Source organism: Ornithorhynchus anatinus, chromosome 14 (assembly GCF_004115215.2).
Source record: "Ornithorhynchus anatinus isolate Pmale09 chromosome 14, mOrnAna1.pri.v4, whole genome shotgun sequence".
Lineage (NCBI taxonomy): Eukaryota > Metazoa > Chordata > Mammalia > Monotremata > Ornithorhynchidae > Ornithorhynchus > Ornithorhynchus anatinus.
In genome coordinates, this window is record NC_041741.1 from 37,899,140 (window position 1) to 37,919,932 (window position 20,793).

Sequence of the window (20,793 nt, forward strand, 5' to 3'; positions counted from 1 at the left end):
TGCATGTGCATAGTTTCATCATACACAACAAAGACACTTTCTTCAACAATGCCACAAGAAGTAGAATTGTACATCATATTTTACAAAGAATTAAATATGAAGAAGGAAAAAACAAAATTGGTAAGTGCTTATTTTGGTAACACGACCATTTTTAACTCTGGTTGTCTTAGTCTTTATTTCATTGAGCCTAATAATACTAGTAAGTTGCAGAACTTGTGCCCCTCCACTTGTGGAACTCTGCAAGTTTATACAGTCTTTGCTCTTTATATAACCTCTCAAATTAGTTAATTCTCAGCTTGCGTTATAATGTTGGGAATTTTTGGATGGACTATGAAATATTCATAATGAACCCAAATTCACTGGAGTGGTGAAAACAATAAGAAAATTGTAATCCTTTTTTAAAAATCAATTTTAAGGTTTTGTTTTCAAGTTGACCCCTAAAATTCATACTGTGTAGATTATCACTGGTCATATCTGTTGGGGGGTTAATTATTCCATACCACAACTTATATACCCCCCAAAATAGCCCTTTACCTGATGTTTGCTTTTAACAGAAGCTGACGCTGTTTTTGTTTGTGTCTTAATCTCATGATCCACTCAAAATTCCTTCTTGAAAAGAGACACTCCTTTCTTGATCAATATTCCTGTTCAGTATACTAGAATATGCTTGATCTAGTATTCTATGATATAACAGATAGTGTGATTCTGGATCCAAGTCCTCTGAAGTTAAACACTTCACTGTCATTTAGCATCCATCTTGATAAAACTTTATCCATGGTCTCTCAAACGCTTAGTACAGGGCCCTGCCCACAGTGAGTGCTAAAAAAATATGATTGAATGAATTAATTTTACAGTTGAGGAAACTGAGGCACAGAGAAGTGACTTGCCCAAGGTCAGGCAGCAGGCAAATGGCGGAGCTGGAATTAGAACCCAGGTCCTTTGATTCCTACGCCTGTGTTTTTTCCACTACTCCGGGTTGCTTCCCTATTATTCTAGAACTTAGTTAATTGCTGGGCTCAATAAATGGCGTTCCTATTACTACCTCTGGATCACAACATGTTTTTAAGAGCAGTCTTGCACATCGCTTCTTGAGTAGCAGTACCCTTTGAGGCTACGCAGAAGACTGAGGCCATGTGCCAAAGCTTACTTTTAGATTGTGAGCCCCATTTGGGGCAGGGACTGTGTCTGATCTAATTGTATCTTCAATTGTAACTTCAGTGTTGCCTGCGGGAGAGCCTCAAACTATGGAAAGGCTTATGCATTCCATTAGAATCCTTCCACCAGCAGACACCCTGAATTAACCTGGCTGAATGATTCAAGTGCCTAATTCTAGGCTCCTAAAACAAGTATTATTTTCCCAGCTCAGTCATGATGTGCAGCCATGACGGAAGAGGAGGGAATGCTTTTAAGAAGGTATTTTAAGTCAGTAGTTCGCCTATGGAAGACCATTGCCGAGGACTGCCTCGTTTGAAATTTCACAACAGGAAGTAGTTCAACCTAAAAATATCAGTTGGCTCAAGGGAGTGTGAAGTCCATAATGAGTTTCTTGAGGAAGAATTAGAAATTTAGGGGAAAATGTTAGATCGCCTTAAACATTAGGACAGCGATTAAGGAAGCCAGCCATTACACTCTTCCTCCAAAACATCCTGTAGCCGCTGTCAGAGACAGAATACTAGACTGGATATCCTGGCTGAATCATATCTTATGTTTCTGCTCTAATAATAACAGGCGATGGAAAAACAGATTCTGCAAACACAAAGAACCGGAGACTGAATTCACAAATCAGGACTACTGATTATGGTTGGAAATGTGGACCCAAAGCTGCAACAGATTCTGTTGATCTCAGATTGGCCTCATTAGCCATCTGCAGTCTCATAGATAAGGCAGTATGGACAGCATCCTCCTCATCTAATGAGAACTTACTAAAGAAGAAAAGAACGGGGATTAATAAAATATCCTTTATTAGCCTGTGGCCTACTTGGAAATGATCTGGGAAGATAGCATCTCTCCACAGTCTTCAAGACCTTAGCTACGCTATCTTAAAGCCTATTTACATGCAGTTTGTAAGATAGAGTTGCTCTGCAGTCTCTGCCACTGTATAGATTTATAACTTTTCCCAATTTTTGAGACTGCCAAAGCTCAGACCTAGCTGAACACCTTTTACCAAAAGACTTTGTCGTCAGCAGATATTAAAACTGAAACTTTTTAAAATTGTCCAACTGCTTTGAGAGTAGTTTGGAAGTCACGCAGTTTTTAATCTGGACTCTCTCATTATGAAGGACTACAGTACACTAGGCCAAATATTGCCAGTGTGTAACGTCTTTATTGAGATCTTTCACTTGAATACTCAGCCTTAGGTAGCAAACCAGAAAAGATTAGGTTTTCCAAACGCCTTATATGATTTTCGATGTATTGATGATTCAGAGTTGTCGTTCCTTCTAAATTGCCTTTATTTTCCTCAGGTCTAAATCGATTGCTTACTAATGGCTCCTATGAAGCTGCCTTTCCACTTCATGAGGTATTGTCTCTGTTTGCTCTTCCTATTTTTAAGTATTTAATGCCAAGGGCACCTCAGACGAAGTCATTCATCTTTACCGCCTGTTACCGAGTACTTCTTAGCTCCATATTAACTTCTCTCATTTAGAATGAAAAGACCAATAATATTTTATATGTTTGGAAAGTAGGAATATGGTCTCCACCCATATCTTGTAACATGAAGGCCAGCAGAGCATAGATTTCTGCTGAAAAGCACACCGGAAAAGTCACTGGTGGAACCAGAACTAGTAAACTGTTTTATAGCTCTCTTATAGATGGGTCTATAGGTCCAGCATTGGTCTTTTAGAGGGTTACACTCCTTGAGGGCAGGGATCGTGTCTACCAACTCAATTTATTTTTAATGATATTTGCTAAGTGCTTACTGTGTGCCGGGCACTGTAGTAAACATGGGGTAGATACAGTCTAAGCGGGTCCATGGGGCTCACATGGTGGGACTCCCAGTCTTAATCCCCATTTTACAGATGAGGTAACTGAGGCACAGAGAAGTTAAGTGACTTGCGCTAGGTTACATAGGCAGCAGAGCCGGAATTAGAATCCAAGTCCTTCTGACTTCCAGGCCCTTGCTCTATCCACATGCTCTATCCACTAAGCCATACCGCTTGTATTCTAGTCTCCCACAGTAAGCACTGAATAGATACCATTGATTGATTGATTGAACTTCACCATCAGTGATGTCTTTGAGTACAAAGGAAAGCTAAATTTAGTTCTTCACAACAGCAGTAATAATAGCAGTATTATTTAAAATCACCCAAACCGAATTCAAGTGTAAAAGTATGAAGGCAATTAAAGTGGTATTGTTTGCAGATGCTACTTAATGACTAATGTCAGGATTTACCTCACTGGAATTTACATTTTCATTTCAGGGAAGTTACAGAAGTAAAAATTCCATTAGAACCCACGGAGCAGAAAATCATAGGCATCTGCTTTATGAGTGCTGGGCTTCCTGGGGTGTATGGTATAAGTATCAGCCCTTGGATCTTGTACGGTGAGTTTTAATCAATAAGAAATTAATAAATATGAAATCCATATGTTTGAGTGGGAAAAACATCTACAATATCCCAACCTTATAAATAAAAGTGACAAAAAATACCTAGAATATTCCAACTTTTATAAATAAAAGTGACTATGATCCGTCCCACTTCTTAATGGAGGCCGAGTTTCTCGAGTGGCCCTGCAGAGCCGTGCCACCATAGTACATGGTTACTCTGAGGGCCCCCTTTCTCAGTGTCTTCTGGCAGAAGGATCTGAATGGGATGCATTTTCGTATTCCTCTATTTCAGTAATCTTCTGTGGGCAGCGTTTGTTTCTGCTTTGGAAGGGTCATAGTTTCAGAACTGGTAATAACTAAAGTTATCTTGGAGAATGTGAAAGATATAAATGGAAGTGTCCACCCATGAAAATAAAGTTACTTCTGGGGTAAGAAAATCAGGCAGAAACATACTTTTAATTGGAGCTACTTCAATTTTGGATAGTCCCAGATTTTCATAGATGGTCCTGGGCCATTTTAGATACCCAGGCAAGTGTTTCATAACTGGAAATACCTCACCATCTTTCCTTGGCACTGGCTATTTTTGCTCACTCTAAATCAACAGCAGCAGTAATAGCAGTGTTTACAAACACCTCCTAGGTGCAGAACTGGTGCAGTACTAGGCACTGGGAAACATTCAACAGCTGAAAAAGAGCTGGTGCTCTAGGGGAATTTACAGTGCGTGTTTGGGAACAGACACAAGTGATCAATTTGTGGTAGGTAAAAGAGGAAAATGAATACAAATGATAAAAGAAAAGCAGGAAATACAAAGATATTCACTTAAGTGCTGGGACAGCTGAAGTGAAGGGGTAATCAGAAAAGTGGGGGACTAACAAGGAAATTCAGTTGGAAGAGATGATTTTTTTGAAAGGCTTTGAAGCGGGGATAAAGTACTCCTAATTGGAGCACTTGTGATAAAGTCTCAGTTCAGTTCTCATTTTTTTTTAATGGTATTTGTTAAACACTTACTATGTGGCAAATGCTGTTCTAAATTCTGGGGCAGGTTCAAGTTAATTAGGCTGGACACAGTCCCTGCCCCTCATGGGTCTCCCAGTCTGAATAAGAGGGGCAACAGGAGAAACTGAGCCACAAAGAAGTGAAGTGACTTGCCCAAGATCACACAGCATGCAGTTGGCAGAGCTGGGATCAGAGCCCAGGTGTTCCAACTCCCAGGTCCATTCTCTTTCCATGAGGCCATGCTGCTTCTTATTCTGGGAGTCGTAATGTGAATATTTCACAACAAAGGGGGAATTTCCTCTCTCCTTCACTGTCACAGTAATCAACAGGAAGGGGGAAGCCACACAAGTTAGGGTTAGTGCCTCAGCAAAATAAAATGGTCGACCTAGTTATACTTGGAGAACGGTACAGTAAAGTAGCAGGCAGGTAAATAATCAGGAGCAGGGATGAAGGGTTAGAATTTGGACTAATGGGATTTTTCAACTGAGTAGAAATGGGCTGGACACTCAAGTGGATGGTAAGAATGCTTATTTGGACTTGACTCAAAAGAATAAACTACTGAATACAAGTTAGCAAAAAGAGCATGCTTGATTTTTGATTTGAGGGAGAAAGTCAAGTACTTCTGTAAAGAGAGGAGTCAGGGAGCAAACACTGGTGTATAATGAAAAGTACTGCACCTCAAATCAATAGAAAGAGCAATTTCATTATTTGGGTAGTTTCCATGGCACACTGCTAAAAGTGAACATTTGAAACCCTTTTGGTCTAACAAAGGATAAAATATTGTAAATAATTTCAGAAAGCAAAATCACTTTTGTGTTCCATTTCTTCTTAAATCAGTGTGAGCTGGTGGAAAGAACATTAGCAAGGTAGCTGGGAGATCTTGACCTCTTAAAAATGAGTAGCCTACCTGCAAGTCAGATTAATGTAGAAAGTGACAGACATTGATGTGTTATTGTAATTTTGTGTTTCATAACAGGCGGTACTTTGGAGAGAAAATTGGACTGTACTTTGCTTGGTTAGGCTGGTACACTGGAATGCTCTTCCCAGCTGCTTTCATTGGATTATTTGTCTTTCTGTATGGAGTTACCACTCTGGATCACTGCCAAGTCAGGTATACTGAAAACCTTTATTAATACAGTTTCTTCTGAGTTTAACACTATTTTCTTTGTTTGGGGGCTTACAAAATGACCTCCAATATTTCAGTACATACCTGTCTCATCCTTTTAAGCAAGTCATCATGTTTTTGATATGGAAGGAAAACAGGTCCTATGAGGAAAGGTTAAAGAAATTGCAGTTGTTTAGCCTAGAGAAGAGAAGCCTAAGAAGTGATTGAATAACTCCTTCAGTATATGGAGGGTTTTCCAAAGGGGAGAATGTGGGTCAGTTGTTCCCCATGTCCCCTAAGGACCAAAGAAGAAAAATGAGATTTCACCGGGTGAAAGGTAAAGCTTTTTGACAGGGTGAAAACACTAGAATCAATCAATGTTATTTATTGAGTGTTTACTATGTGCGGAGCAACCTACTAAGCGCTTCGGAGAGCACAATAGAACAGAATTAGCAGACAAATTCTCTGCCCATCACAAACTTACAGCTATTAAGTAAAGTTATGATGTGTCCTTGTTAAGAAAGGAATAAACAACCAGTTACCCCGGATGATAAATTTGCCTGCCTCGACCCAGGCCATATAATCTCTTGCGGTCCATTGTAGCTGTAGGATTCTAGAATCAGATATGAAGCATATTTAGGTAGATGGACATTTCTCCCCAGCACCAGTCAAGTGGCTAATTGGAAATTACAGGTCGTGAACAGTTGACTGTTGTTAAGTAACTTCTTCTGCATTTTTTCCCAGTCTCTCACTGCACAGATTAGGAAAGTCTACTTATTGATCCTTCTGCTGTTGTTGATTTTTTCAGTCAATAAAAGAATTGAGGGCCTATACTTGGTACTTGGAATCAACGAGTGTTAAGATGTAGTTCCTGCTTTCAAGACCTACTCCTTGTTATCTGTTTCCTCTCTGGCCATCTCTCAAGTCTCAATTCTTCAGCCTTCATTCTTTGTCCTTCTCACTTCATGTTTACTCACTTGGATAGCTTTAACTTCCTCCTCTGTATGAAGTTTCCAAATCTATATTTCCAGTCCCAGTCCTTCACCTTTTCTGAAGACTTATATTTTCTCCTCCCTGTCTTAGGGTTGCACCTGGAGAGTTTCCAGGACTCTACCAATCTCAACTACGGGAGGGAGAGTCAAGCAGAAGTCTACCCATTCCATTCCTAGCTTGAGCGGTGGCTAGCAAATGGAAAACAATCTACCACAAGTCAAAACTCACCTGTGCTAGGCAGCAATGTTATGGGAGAGAGTTGACAATATTTTATCTTGGGCCTGATCATTCCTCAAAGGCTGATGGTTAGCTTCCACAAGAAACAGTGGGACCTAGTGAAAGACCACAGGCCTGGGAGTTCAGGGTCCTGGGTTCTCATCCCAGTTCTAGTGCTTGTCTGCTGTGTGACTTCGCACAAGTCGCTAAACTTCTCTGTGCCTGTTTTCCCATCTGTAAAATGGCGATGAAATAAATGCCCATTCTACCTCCGTCTTAGACTGTGACCCCATGTATAACAGGGGCTTTGTCCTGCCTAATTATCTTGTATCTGTCCCTGCATTTAGTATAGTGCTTGGCATATAGTAAGTGCTTAACAAATATTATTATTATTATTTACAAGTCCTGCCAATTCATCTCTTTAATTTTTTTTAAATTTTATTTTCTTTTATGGTATTTGCTAAGTGCTCACTATGTGCCTGACACTATGCTAAGTACTGGGATACTTAGATACAAGCTAATCAGATTGGACACAGTCCATGTCCCATGTGGGGATCGCAGTCTTAAAAGGGCATTTTCACGATTAAGTCCCTTTTTCTTAGAGGCACAGCCTTGGTAAAGGTCCTTATTTCGTCCCACTATGCATCCTCAGGGATTGGCTCTATCTGTTGCTAAATTGTACATTCCAAGCTCTTAGTGCAGTGCTCTGCACACAGTTAGTACTCAATTAATACTATTGAATGAATGAATGAATATCTTGTGTAAGGATATCAGGCAGTCACAAGAATCACTGTTTTCAAGTGCAATCAATTCATACTGATATGAGATCCAAATTAAAATTCTAAACTATGGACTTAAGAGCTCCCCACCCAGTCATTCTCTCGTGCTTCCCCACTACCTAATGTATGTTCTGTTCACCTTCCTTTTTACACGAATGTCTCTCTTTAAGCCAACCCATGTGCCAGGCATAACCAAGCTTCAAGAAGAGCCATAACCCAAAGCCGTTATATGGCCAAGAGCTGTATATCAAAAAAATTATTTTAATAGGAATGGGGAGCAACTGCCTTCTTCTATCCCACAATTCCCTCCCTGCCAGGTACCATTCTTCCACCCACAGTATCCTTCCCACCAGGTGTCAGTCATTCTTCCTACCCACAGTATCCTCCCTGCCAAATACCAATCTTCTATCCTGCAGTATCCTCCCTGCCAAGTACCATTGTTCTTATCTGCAATGCCCTCCATACCAGGTAATAATAATAATTTTTCCTACCTGCAGTGTTCTCCCTGCCAGGTACCATTCTTCCATCCCCAGCGTCCTCCCCACTCAGCTTCACCAAACACATACCTCTTCTCCATTATACCTTTTTATAAAAACATGCTTCAGTGTGGATCTTCCCTGACTCCTCTACCCACATCATTTTTCAAGTTACGACATTCATTCGAGCTACCTTGGAACTTCCAAGTACTTAGTACAGTGCTCTGCACACAGTAACCCTTAGTAGATACCACTGACTAGTTGTAAAAGCTTATATACATATGTAAAGGCAAATACAATTCATGTTTTTGTGTTTTTATCCACTTGTATTACTACATCTTTGTGATTATACAAAGTACAGTGCTCTGCACCCGGTAATCCCTCAGTACATACTGTTTTTGACTGTTTAGTTTTGAGTGTTATCTCAGGCAATTTTATAAATAGGTTCAACTCTGTCAGAATTTGGACTGTCATGCTAAACTCCCTAGCTGACCTTTCACAAGTTCTCACTGCCTTTGCTCACTGGTGAAATCTGAGGAAAATTTGGGTAAAACAGCAACCCTTATTTGTTCTCTTTTCCAGTAAAGAAGTCTGCCAAGCTACAGATATCATAATGTGTCCTGTGTGTGATAAGTATTGTCCCTTCATGAGGCTGTCAGACAGCTGTGTATATGCCAAGGTAAATTTAAAATTTTTCCAACTTCAGGTGAAATTGTGTTTTCCAGGCGGTTTAATTGTGGTCCTTTAAGGAACAATGGATGCACTAGACATTTTCTTCTAGGTGCTTTCCAGCCTTTTGATTCTTTGGTTTTATGTTTTATAATCGCTAATATCAAAAATAGCGTACGTTGTGAGAAAAATAAACTGCTGGTTTTCATCTCCTTTCGTACTGAAATTTATTGAAAATACTGATTGTGGATTTGCAAAATACCTAGCAATTCTTACATGCAATTAACAAATGGGGACTATTCATCAGAGAAAATATGACAGTTATAAAGGGACAGGTGGAAGATTTACTCATAAGTTTTTGAGTATTTTTACTAAGATAGGATCCGCTCTAAGCTGATAAATGTTAAAGAGCAGAATGCTTGCACAGTTAAGGAAAAGATTATATGTACATAAATCTGATTTCCTTTGATCAGAAAGATGAACAGGTATTCTCCAAAAAAATTAAAGTGTGAGTGATTTGTAAGAGAAAAATGGAGTTTCTGAATAATAATAATTATAATTGTGGTATTTGTTAAGAACTTACTATGTGCCAAGCACATAGTGCTGGAGTAGATACGAGTTAGGTAGGGTGGAAACCATCCTTGATCTATGTGGGGTTACAGTCTAAGGGGAGGGAGAGCATGTATTGAATCCCATTTTACAGATGAGAAAACTGAGGCTCAGAGAAGTTAAGTGACTTGCTTAAAGTCCCACAGTGGGGAAGTGGTCCATTAACTGTAAGCAGAATGAAATTAAATATGGGGCGATTAAAAGATGATATACTTAGAGATGAAATGCACACTAAAGTACAAATGAAAATAGATAAAGATCTAGAGGTATTAGAGACCACAGATTGATTCTGAGACACTTAATACGACTCTGGACCTGGACCTAAATGGACCAAGTTAAAGAGGAGACAATTTAAACAATCCACTTTGGGTCCTTGTATTATCGATTGGTCTGTCTCCTTGAGGAGAATCAACCAGATAATTGACCAATCTTTCAGTCCCCTTAGTGCTGGGCAGAAATACCCTTTAAATCTGAAAAGATAAGCTTAAATAATGATTAATATTTGGGTGTTTAATAAGCCGTCTTCTCTTAAATGTCTGGATTACCGAAAATTTCGTTTGCACTGAACCCTAGGGAGCTTCCAACGCTGTACTCATTAGTTTGATATTTAGCAAAACTGAAAAAGACTAAATTTCACTTACATCTGCCATGATAGATTTTAGGGAAGGACTGTATCAGTTATAGTGTTATATTGTACTCTCCCAAGTGCTAATAACAGTGCCCTGCACACAGTAAGTGCTCAGTAAATACGATTGACCGACTGACTGAACTCCCAGACTCCTTTTCTGCTTTGACTGAATAGGGCGTGGTAGAACTTTGAGTGCCTTAGATCTGGGAGAAACTCCAGGGCTTCTCCTTTCCCTACCACCTTAGCAACTGAAAGTTTCTTGTAAGTGGAATTCAAATAAGTACTTGGCTCTGTGTTCTTAGATTTAAAACATTAATGGGCTCTGCACTAAGTCCAAGGGAAGAGATCATGAAGCAACTATAGGCTTCAAATCGTGGTAGAATGTGCAGCAGCCAGAAGGAACTGCAAAATGCTAAGCAAGTCTATAATGCTAAGTAAGGAAGGGGAGAGAAAAAGATATCATTTTGCCACTATGTAAACAACCCTGAAATGCCTTTACCTGGAAGACTCTGTGGAACTCCAACTGTCGATCAGGAGGATTGAGTCGGTGTGTTCTAGTGGAAAGAGAATGGGACCAGAAAGCAGGAGATTTGTCCCACCTCTGCCTTTGGCCTGTTGTATGACCTTGGACAAGTCTCGTTACCTCCCTGGGCCTCAGTTTCCTCATATGCCAAATGTGAATGAAAATATTGCTTCTCTCCACCTCACATGTATATGATGAGGATAAAATGATTAAATGGTTGTGAAGTATTTAGGTAAAATCAGAGTGCTTTAAATATAAAGTATTATTGTTATTTTTGAGAAGTGTCCACTTGAAGTTAGACTGAAAAAAAGACTGTAGGCTGGAAAAATGGAGAGTAAGAAATATTACGATTTATATCTAACTTTAAATTGAGAAGGATGATCATTAAATTCCAAATTATGCCAGGCATAACCTCAAAATGAGACATTTGTTTTCACCAAAGCAAATTGTAGGCATGGGAAACACATTACCACTGCAGCCAAAAGAATATAGGTTCAAGAAGAGCTTGGATAAATTCATGGGTAAAGGCTTATTGTGGGCAGGAATATGTTATGAAATATGATGAGATATGCACTCTCGAGCAGATTTACCAATGTCACATGTGAACCATTCCCAACATCGAATGACAGGACAAAATGACCCACAGTGGTGGTGGTTTCTGGAATGCAGTGGGCTCACCAGCATTAAGTACTGTGCTACGAGCAGATGTTGTGGGCGGGCTCTGTGTATATTTATTGTTGTAGAGTATTCTCCCAAGCGCTTGATACCGTGCTGTGCACACACTAAGCGAACGATAAATACGATTGAGCAAGTGAAGAGCGGGTATGGTGGGTAGGATATCCGGAAATGGCTATTCAGCGATCTGAAACGTGGTACATGCAAGCTGAAGGGCAAAATAAACAAAAAAAAGACCTAGAAAAGCCCAGTCAGCACCACTGTGACCCAGCTGTAGTCTACTGGGAGCTGGGAGACCATCTTGGCAGGCAGTCACATGCCGTTGTCCTCCCCGCTGTTCCTCAGTGCTGACTAGAGTTCCACTGGGGAAGCAACCTGGCTTAGTTGATAGAGCACGGACCTGGAAGTCAGAAGGTCATGGTTTCTTATTCTGGCTCCGTCACTTGTCTGCCGGGTGGCCTTGGGCAAGTCGCTTCAATTGTCTGGGCCTCAGTTACCTCATCTGTAAAATGGGGATTGAGACTGTGAACCCATGAGGGACAGCGACTGTGCCCAGACCAATTTGGTTGTTTCCACCCCAGCGCTTTGTACAGTGCCTGGCACATAGTAATCGCTTAACAAATACCACAATTATCATTATTATTATTCTTATTATTACTGGCCTTGAAAAGGATTGGCTATCATAGGCCTCGGGCATCCCTAGCACTGCACACCTGGTTGCCACATGGTTCAAATGAACATTCAGCCAGGTCTTAAGAAGTGCCAGAAAGTCCGACTGGGAAGGAATGGTTCAGGTGGCATAATTTCCACAGGTCATCTGCATGCCATGCTGGGTGTACAGAGGCACACCGTACCCAGGGACAAAATTATGCTCCACTCTCAGTTAAGTGGACGGAGTGAAAGCAGAAAGATTTCCTGTGTGGATTTAAGCGCTTTAGGCAATTCTGTCTTACCCTGAGAAAATATGGCTCAAGATTTTCTAGTTGATTTTTCAGTGTTTGCTTTCAATTTTGCTTAGGTTTTGGTGTGTTTTGCGCTAGAAGGTAAAAATGGGTTTTGCATTGTTATTTGAGCAGTGGGATTTTGCAGTAAAATGAATCATACAAAGGATATAGAAATTCACAGCTGTCTTCCTGCTGTATATAAAGAGAGTAAATAGAATTATTTTCCTGAGACACTATCTTGAGGCTAAAGCCGAAGAGGAAACACTTAGGAACTGTAGGAATTCTATGGCCATATTGGCTGTTGTTCTTGAATAAGAAGCTAAATTAGCACTTCAATGATAAACTTAAAAAAATTAAATTATTTTTGTGCATGAAGGCAAATCTACTGGTGTACTATTATTAATTATTATTGGAAGGATGGTATTTAATAAAGGAGCTATAAGAGGGAAAATCCAAATAAGATACATTTGAGAATAAGTAATGACATGAAACTGCTTATATTCACCCCAAGCCCACAGTATTTATGTAAATATTCTTGAAGTCTATCATTTCCCCTAGCCATAATCTAATCTATTTCAATGTTTCGTAAACTATAAGCTTCTTGTGGGCAGGGATCATGACTACCAGCTCTAATGTATTGTACTTTCCCAACTGTTTAGTACAATGCTCTGTCCACACTAAGTACTCATCAAGACCATTGACTGATTGTCCAAAGCGTCTTTAAAGGACATACAAGAAAATCAGCATATTGATGCCCAGGACCCAGAGTGTCCCTATGACCTGACGTCCCCCATTTTTGTCCTGAGAAACCATTCCATTGCTCCCCATTTGATAAACCCATTGAAGAGTCCTCCCTGAATCACAAATGGGCCGAACACCTGCCCTGCCCATGGAAAGTTGTCTTCCTAATGATATTGATTAGACCCAACACCTCTAGAACTCATTTTTTTCTTGCTTCAGTTCTTGGGCAAAAAAGCTTCTTTACAGATATCCAGCACTTCCTTCTGGCTCCAGAAATGTTTTAATAATTTTCACATTCTGGAAACCTCAGTATGTCAGTATATATGCCAATATGCTAGGAGAAGCAGCGTGGCCTAGTGGATACAGTATAGGCCTGAATCAGAAGGACCTGGGTTCTAATTCCAGCCTTGCCACTTGTCTGCTCTGTGACCTTGGGCAAGTCAGTTCAATTCTTTGGGTCTCAGTTTCTTCATCTGTAAAATGGAGATTAAGACTGAGCCTTATGTGGGACAGGGACTGTGTCCAACCCAATTTACTTGTACCCACCCCACTGCTTAGTACAGAGCCTGGCACTTAGTAAGTGCTTAACAAATAGCACAATTATTATATGTAAACTGGAAAAAAGTCAAAGTTATAACTGTAAATTCAACTAATGACTCATTGTTTACAGGTTACCCATCTTTTTGACAATGGAGCTACTGTCTTTTTTGCTGTTTTCATGGCAGTTTGGGGTGAGTTCTTTTTAATTTGAAATGACAGTTTTCTGTTCATATGTGTTACATCTTATCACCCTTAAAAGTCCGTTTTTGGATGTTCAAAGGGGGAGGTTTGATTAATTGTGCAAACAAGTTTTCTTGACTGTTAGGTCAGCATTTAATTTTCAATCTCTTCTTGTTTTAATGGAAAGAGGGGAAATAACATCCTGCAATTAATTTTAAGGATCATGGCCTACTTAATGGATTTTTTTCAAGTATATTTTGGAACATGAAGTTCCATTTGTCCTGTATATTGCTGGGAGCAACTCTTCAAAGGTCAGACTGAAGGGAAGTGTTCCAGTTATGTAAAGTCTAATAGTGCTACCGTTTCATTACCTTTAAAAAAAGCAGATGCTGTGGAATAGTAGTTTTGTTTGCTAGAAATTTGATCGTGGGGGAAAAAGAGAAAGTTTTTTCCCTATAGCTAACTTTAATAAACAGTATTTTCCCTGTTTCAGGAAACAGACTATTCTGATAAATAGTAAGATCGTCACTAAATACGTGCCCTCCCTCAGTCAGACAGAATTCCCCTCTTGTCTTCTTCATTTGTTCAAAAATCCTAGTGCGAGAGAGTTTAATGAATATGTCTTTCAGGAAACACGAGTTGCGACTCCAAGTAAATGATACCCATTGGCCTGAAGTAATTCATTAACATCCCCTTCCCCAGTGTTAAGTAGTTAACTCTAGGCCCAGCTATTGGACAGGCCCAAATATAGTATTTCCTGAACACTTTATAAAACTTTCACTGAAGCCCTAGGGGAAATGAGGATGATATATATCACTCTCTTTATTATAGAATAGCAACTTAAGGAACATTACAACAAAAATGACCTGCTGTTGATATCCAAAAAATCAGAATTAGAATATATGATGCTTTGACTTCCTGATATTTTATTTAATTTGCTGTTGGTTAACTCACACTACCTTAAATCATATGGACAAAATATTTATGGAGAGAGGGAGTAAGACATTTTGGTTATAGAAGATGTGCCTTAAGAATCGGTATTTTTTAACTTCCACATAGAAGCCTAGAATTATGCCTCTGACCGCACTTGCTACTTGAAAGTCACAGATCAGAAATTAAACAGGAAGGCTGGTTACACTGTCCATGGTGCCAGGTTTCAAATTCTTATTTGTCCAAGTGCTTTAGGGTGAAGTGTGGTGCAATCTTGTAGATATTAATGGAATGAGAGTGTAATGGTGTTGTGATCATTTCTCATTATAGGCTAGTTATAGCATTAAAAACATAAAATCAAGTAGGCATGGGGATAATCAGATAGATGTCATGCTTTCTACAACAAGCAGTTTTATAATACCTCAGGAGGAGCAGAATTGCTTTTCACTGCTTTTCCAGGTTCTCCAGTCAGGCTTTTCGTCAAGTCAGGAGAATAGGGAGAAAAAGGAGAGGGACCTTGTTACAAGGTTAACTCTTTTCTCACACCACCTGCAGAATCAGTGCTCTTGGGTGAATAATAGCAGTTTAGCCCCAGGAGATTACATGATGAATTAAATCCAATGACTCAGTCTCTGTGAATTTGAATTGCTTTTTCCTAATGCTGGTTCTTGTTCAAAAAGATGCAAAAGACACAGTGATTATGGAATCCAAATTAGCTCCTCTCCCTAGGAAAAAAAAGAAGCAGATTACTGCTTCTGTTCTTAGCGTCTCAATTTTAACTTTGTGTTGCCAAGTGTGAGTTTATCTCCGGTAAACAAACACTGAGGGCCTCACTACTTCTGAATAAACTGATGTTATGATTATTGAGATTTTCAAGCTACAGTGAATTGTATATCAGTAATTGGGGCCTGAGATTGGCTTGTAGGCTTCATGGTAGTTTATAATTGATAATCATTTTTATTTGTGCCTGGATATGTATGGCACCTTCCTAATTATAGCCATAATCAATAAACAAAAAGTGAATTGATGAGAAAATTAAATGTTCTAATGTCTAGCAAATAGGATTACAGTTCCAGAAGACATTTCATCTTTCTAAAGGAAATGAAACAGTAATATTGTCAAAAGCCACCATGGGGGGGAAATGGTTTAGTTCATTTGAAGTAAATCATGCTGTCTTCTTGCTGGAGGAAAGAATTACTCCTTGACTTTTGATAGTCTTTTGTTCAGGACTGCCTGCTGAAATGAAAAATTTCTTTTGTATTGTGATAAATAACTGCCCATCAATTTGTTGATCAAATGGAATCCATTCTTTTGTGATATTATGGGTTCCTGGGCAAGTTAGATAAGGAGAAGGAGATAGGCTGTATGTCCTTTAGTTTTAGGCTTGAACTCTTCAAAATCTCCTCCTCACTTCCTCAGTCTCAGTACCTCCCTATCTACTCTCTAATCTTTTCCAGTCATCTCTTTCTCGCTTTCAATGTCTTTTAAAATGGTACTTTTTAAGTGCTTACTGTCCCAGGCACTATATTAACTGATGGGGTAGATAAAAGCTAATCAAGTTGGACACAGTCCAATCTGGGGCTCACATGGACCTCACAGTCCTAATCCCCATTTTACAAATGAGGGAACTGAGGCACAGAGAAGTGAAGTGACTTGCCCAAGGTCACACAACAGACAATTTGCTTAGACAGGTTTAGAACCCAGGTCCTTTTGGCTCCCAGGCCCATGAGACTGTGAGCCTATTGTGGGCAGGGATTGTCTCTCTCTATTGCTGTATTGTACTTCCAAATGCTTAGTACAGTGCTCTGCACACAGTAAGCACTCAATAAATATGATTGAATTGAATCTATCCACTAGGCCATACTGCTTCTCTTGAGAAGATCTGCCTCCTTTCAAAATCTACCCCCTCCACTTGCATCTGCACCTCCAACCCCATCCTTTCACACCTTAATAAAAGCATCCAGCCCCACTCTGCTTCACCTCCCAACCTCTCTAAGTGCTCACTCTCCAGTGGCTCTATTAAGCACCCACAGCACACAGATACAAGCACACAAACCCTGTTCTTAAAAAACCTCCCTCATCTCCACTGTTACCCTTCTTCCTCCAACCATTCCTGTACAAACTCCTTGAGAGTTGTTTACTTACACCTACTACCTCGACTTTCTCTCCACTTCCCTTTCTGTCCTCCAATCAAGCTGTCATTTCCGATGGGCATTTTAAACTGCCTTAACCCCACAACGACCCACTTGTCGCCTGACTGCTGTCATCCTGACAGTGTGCTCTGAGGCAGTGGCCTCGCTCACCTACTATCTGAAAAAAGCCTAATGCTATTTATGAACCATCCTCAAGATTTTAGAGTTTTTCATCATTGAGTGTTATCGAGGGATAAGTATTTCCTAACCACCACAGGTTTACCACTGCTACAGGTTAGAAAAATTTGAATACCAGTGCTTCATGAAGAAAAAAAAATTACACGTGCTAAGGAGAGCTCCAAGTATAAATCCTGAAGAAAAAACCATGTATCGGACCACGCTGCCCCATCTACCCAGATGTTTTTTGTTTACTCTGTTAAAAACTGTAGTCATCCTGAGATTTATTTTAAAATTCTGAAACTTCATTCCAATATTGATGGATAGGTGGCCAGGCGTCTGTGAAACCATGAGAAAAAAATTATCTGCATTGTTATTGAAGGCCAATGGTGAACTGGAAGAGGACACTAAATTGTTATTGAATATCAGAATTGGTGTATTCTGCTGTATCGAGGCAAGATTTCCAGGCAGAATTCTCCTCATGACTGGTTGCCACTGAACTACTGATTCAGGTTGCTAGTCTAGGCCCACTCTAGGTTGGGGTAGACAGACAAGGTAGACCTGGAAAACTGGCTGGGGAAAAAGAATCAGGTTTGGTTCTAAATACCTGGTGGAATCTAGACATAGCCCCAGTCAAAAGGTTGTAGTAACTCAGCACTAGACAATCTATCTGAGAAGACTCAGCGAAACTATTATATGTCTGTCTCCATTACTTTCAAGCTCAATGCTTTCATTTAGAGGCCACTGAAATGTCTAAGTTATTTATAAACAGGGTTATTTTGTGAGATTTTAACTACGAATGAAACAATCTGAACCTTCACAGTTCCTCAATATGAAGCAGGTTGCAATTTTTTCAACACATAACATAGTACTGAATTTTCATTTGAAAATTTCCTTCTTTCTTTTGCTGTTTGTTCTAGCTACTGTTTTCCTGGAGTTTTGGAAGAGGAGGCGAGCAGTAATTGCTTATGACTGGGACTTAATAGATTGGGAAGAAGAGGAGGTCTGTGTAGAAATGTATCTTTAAATTTGAAATGCCATCTCCATCACTAAAGCTACCAGGAAATGTATGCTGTCCTCTTGGTGTGAATTGAATGTCCATGTACTTGGAGCAAATTTCTGTGTAAAAAGATGGGTTCAGGGAATTACAGGGAGAGAAAAATAACAATTTGGTTGTAGAAAAATAGTGACTTTTTAATTGTAAATTTGGAGGATTGGTGGGCTTTTATTAAGTTTTTTTTTTCCTTCGTAAAAAGGCATCAGAATTAGGATATTTTTCCAAAAGTCTTATAATGAGGCTTGAGTAGCTGGGGCTTATAAGTAGTCCATTTTACCAGATAAAATTTGCATCCTTTGCAATCCTGGAACGTTTTTGTTTTGGACTCAGTAGCGTCCCTGCCTCAGATCCAGATCCTGGGTCAATTGAGTATACCTGAATATGCACTGCAGCAGTGAATCCTTAATATGTTGAAAGTCAGTAGGAGTCTTAGAGGGTTAACTGTCATTTCTGTGAATGCCACATTCTTAGCATTCGTAACTATTCCTCAGTAATACTGACATTGCTGCTATGGTCTTCGATCCTTAGATTTCCAACAGGAGAACCTGAGAAGCACCATAATTGGCTTAGGGAAACGGTCCATCCAGCCCGGTGGACTGTCTCCCACAATGGTGAAAGAATGATGGGAGGAATGGTGTAATGGTGATTGCCCTCCAAGGCATGAATCTTGATGTTTAAGCATATATTATCAAGATATCTAAGCAGAGGAAAAGAAAAGATCCCCCTCTAAACTGTAAGCGCCTTGTGGGCAGGGAATGTGTCCAACAACTCGTTTGTGTTGTACTCTCCCAAGTGCTTACTATAGTGCTCTGCACACAGTAAGCCCTCAATAAATACCGTTGACTGATTTAAGGATGTATTATCAAGAATCCCTAGTACCCTCTGACATCCTTAACTCTTGCTCTGGGAACACATTATGACCTTCTCATCCATGAAATGATATAAATCCTTTTTGAATGTGCTGCAAGCTCTGGCCTGAACATCTTCCTAGGATATTAAACCCTATTATTTACCTCTTGTGTGAAGGAAGGCATCTTATTCTTGGCTATGAACCTATCACCTTCAGGCTTCAATGAGTACTCCTCATCGTGTTCTTACAAGCTGTGAACGATAATTCCATCCTGTCCTATCCACAGCCTTCATGATTTTGTAGACTTCAATTATAGACCTCAATATGCACCTTCCCAGAAGCAGAAGAAGCTTAATCTTAGAGAAGTTTTTCTGTACCCCTGATTATCTTGGTTACTCTTCTCTGAACCATTCCCAACTCTAGTAGCGTATTTCTACAATGAAGAACCTAGAAATTCCACACAATATTCTAATGTGGGCATTCCATTTCATAGGCTAACAAATACTGCTTTTGTTTGTTTTTTTGCCAACTTTCCAACTCTCTCCTTGTTAACCCCAGCTGGTGCTGAATGTTAGGCCTGTAAAAATAGGTGCACCATATGAAAAAATACAATTAAATATGAGATGGATGACTTCTTGCTTACTTTATGCTTTTGTTGCTTTGCTGCCCTTTTGATTCTGTATTCTGTTGAGTAGACCCTTAAACGCCAAGCTTTTGAAACTTAGACAAAATAACCAGTGTTGTTTACTAAATCAATATTCTACTGTGAAATATTCCTAAAAGGACACTTTCATTATTTAAGAGCCAAACTTTCAATTGGAAAAGACCATATTGCTAAACAGAACTTTCATTCAATGGTATTTATTGAGCGCTTACTATGTGCAGAGCACTGTACTAAGCGCTTGGAATGAACAAGTCAGCAACAGATAGAGACAGTCCCTGCTGTTTGACGGGATTACAGTCTAATCGTTTATATCTTTAGTTTTTTTAGAAATTGAGAAAGCCTTAGTAATAACTGATGCTCTAAATTCATAAAACAGGAAAACAACCTGGTATCTATGTAGATGGATTTATTTGAACAAATACAATTTAAAAAGCCTGTATTCAAACATATAGCATACATTCATGCACTTATACATAGATTTTGATAACGTTACACAGAGTTTTACTTTCAAGTGAATTGCACTTTTTAATTTCTCAGAATGAAGAGATACTGAGGTAGATGAGTTTTTAAATGCTTTACTTTTTGAGCTTTTGGAATGGGCAGTGTATTTCCAAAGATTTGTATTGTATTATCCTGGGTGCTTAGTACAGTCCTCTGCACATAGCCCCGAATAGATGCCATTGATGCTGATGGTTCTTATAACTTGCATTATGTTTTTCCTCTGCATAAAAAGCAAGATTCCTATTACAGGTTGTTAAACCCCATCATGACGTCTACATTCAGCAGGATGTGAATGTGCCAGTGTATCCATTTATATATTTTTACATAGAAATTATATCTGCCATTGTCTAAAGCTGAAACTCCAGTCCTGTATTTAGCAAATTGATAAGACTGATTGCTGACTGTTACAGTTTAATTGCATGTGAACTTTATACTGCTGCTCCATCTCCAAAGAGTCTCCTTTTTTTCCTCTTAATTAAACCCAGTTTAAAATTGGACATTAAACTAGATGGAATGAAATCTAGCCCTGATTAGAATTTTTAGAAATCTTGATTTTTTTAAGTCTATATTTTAGAGGTTTTGTTGTCTTTTACCTGTGCACTAGAAATGCAGTTGTAACAGAGCTGTTAATGGTGAATGATCTACCAGAACAAGACTTTTTACAGCCACATGCACCTACTATATTTTAACTTACCTGAACAAAATAGCTGAACTTCTCTCTAAGAAAGCCAAGAATTGCTTTTCTACCTATAGAATTTTTCCGATGTTTAAGTCTGCCTATTGCTGTGAGACACTTAAGGAGTCAAATTTGCTCTCTCCAGTCACTAAAGGACAACTTAATTAAGCAAAGCAGAGGCCTTAATC

General features: G+C 39.3%; 1 protein-coding gene across 5 annotated transcripts in view; it reads left to right on the forward strand.

Moving 5' to 3' along the window:
* The window catches only part of ANO4 (anoctamin 4), a 173,046-nt gene that overhangs the window by 118,101 nt on the left and 34,152 nt on the right, over positions 1 to 20,793 (forward strand). For 4 of the 5 annotated variants that reach the window (XM_029079553.2, XM_029079555.2, XM_029079554.2 and 1 more), the window contains 8 exons: positions 14 to 120; positions 1,729 to 1,800; positions 2,463 to 2,518; positions 3,420 to 3,541; positions 5,517 to 5,651; positions 8,692 to 8,788; positions 13,569 to 13,629; positions 17,778 to 17,860. In XM_029079553.2, coding sequence (XP_028935386.1) covers positions 14 to 120; positions 1,729 to 1,800; positions 2,463 to 2,518; positions 3,420 to 3,541; positions 5,517 to 5,651; positions 8,692 to 8,788; positions 13,569 to 13,629; positions 17,778 to 17,860 — 733 coding nt within the window. The remainder of the gene's footprint in view (positions 1 to 13; positions 121 to 1,728; positions 1,801 to 2,462; positions 2,519 to 3,419; positions 3,542 to 5,516; positions 5,652 to 8,691; positions 8,789 to 13,568; positions 13,630 to 17,777; positions 17,861 to 20,793) is intronic. The other variant, XM_029079556.2, reaches the window with a different exon arrangement.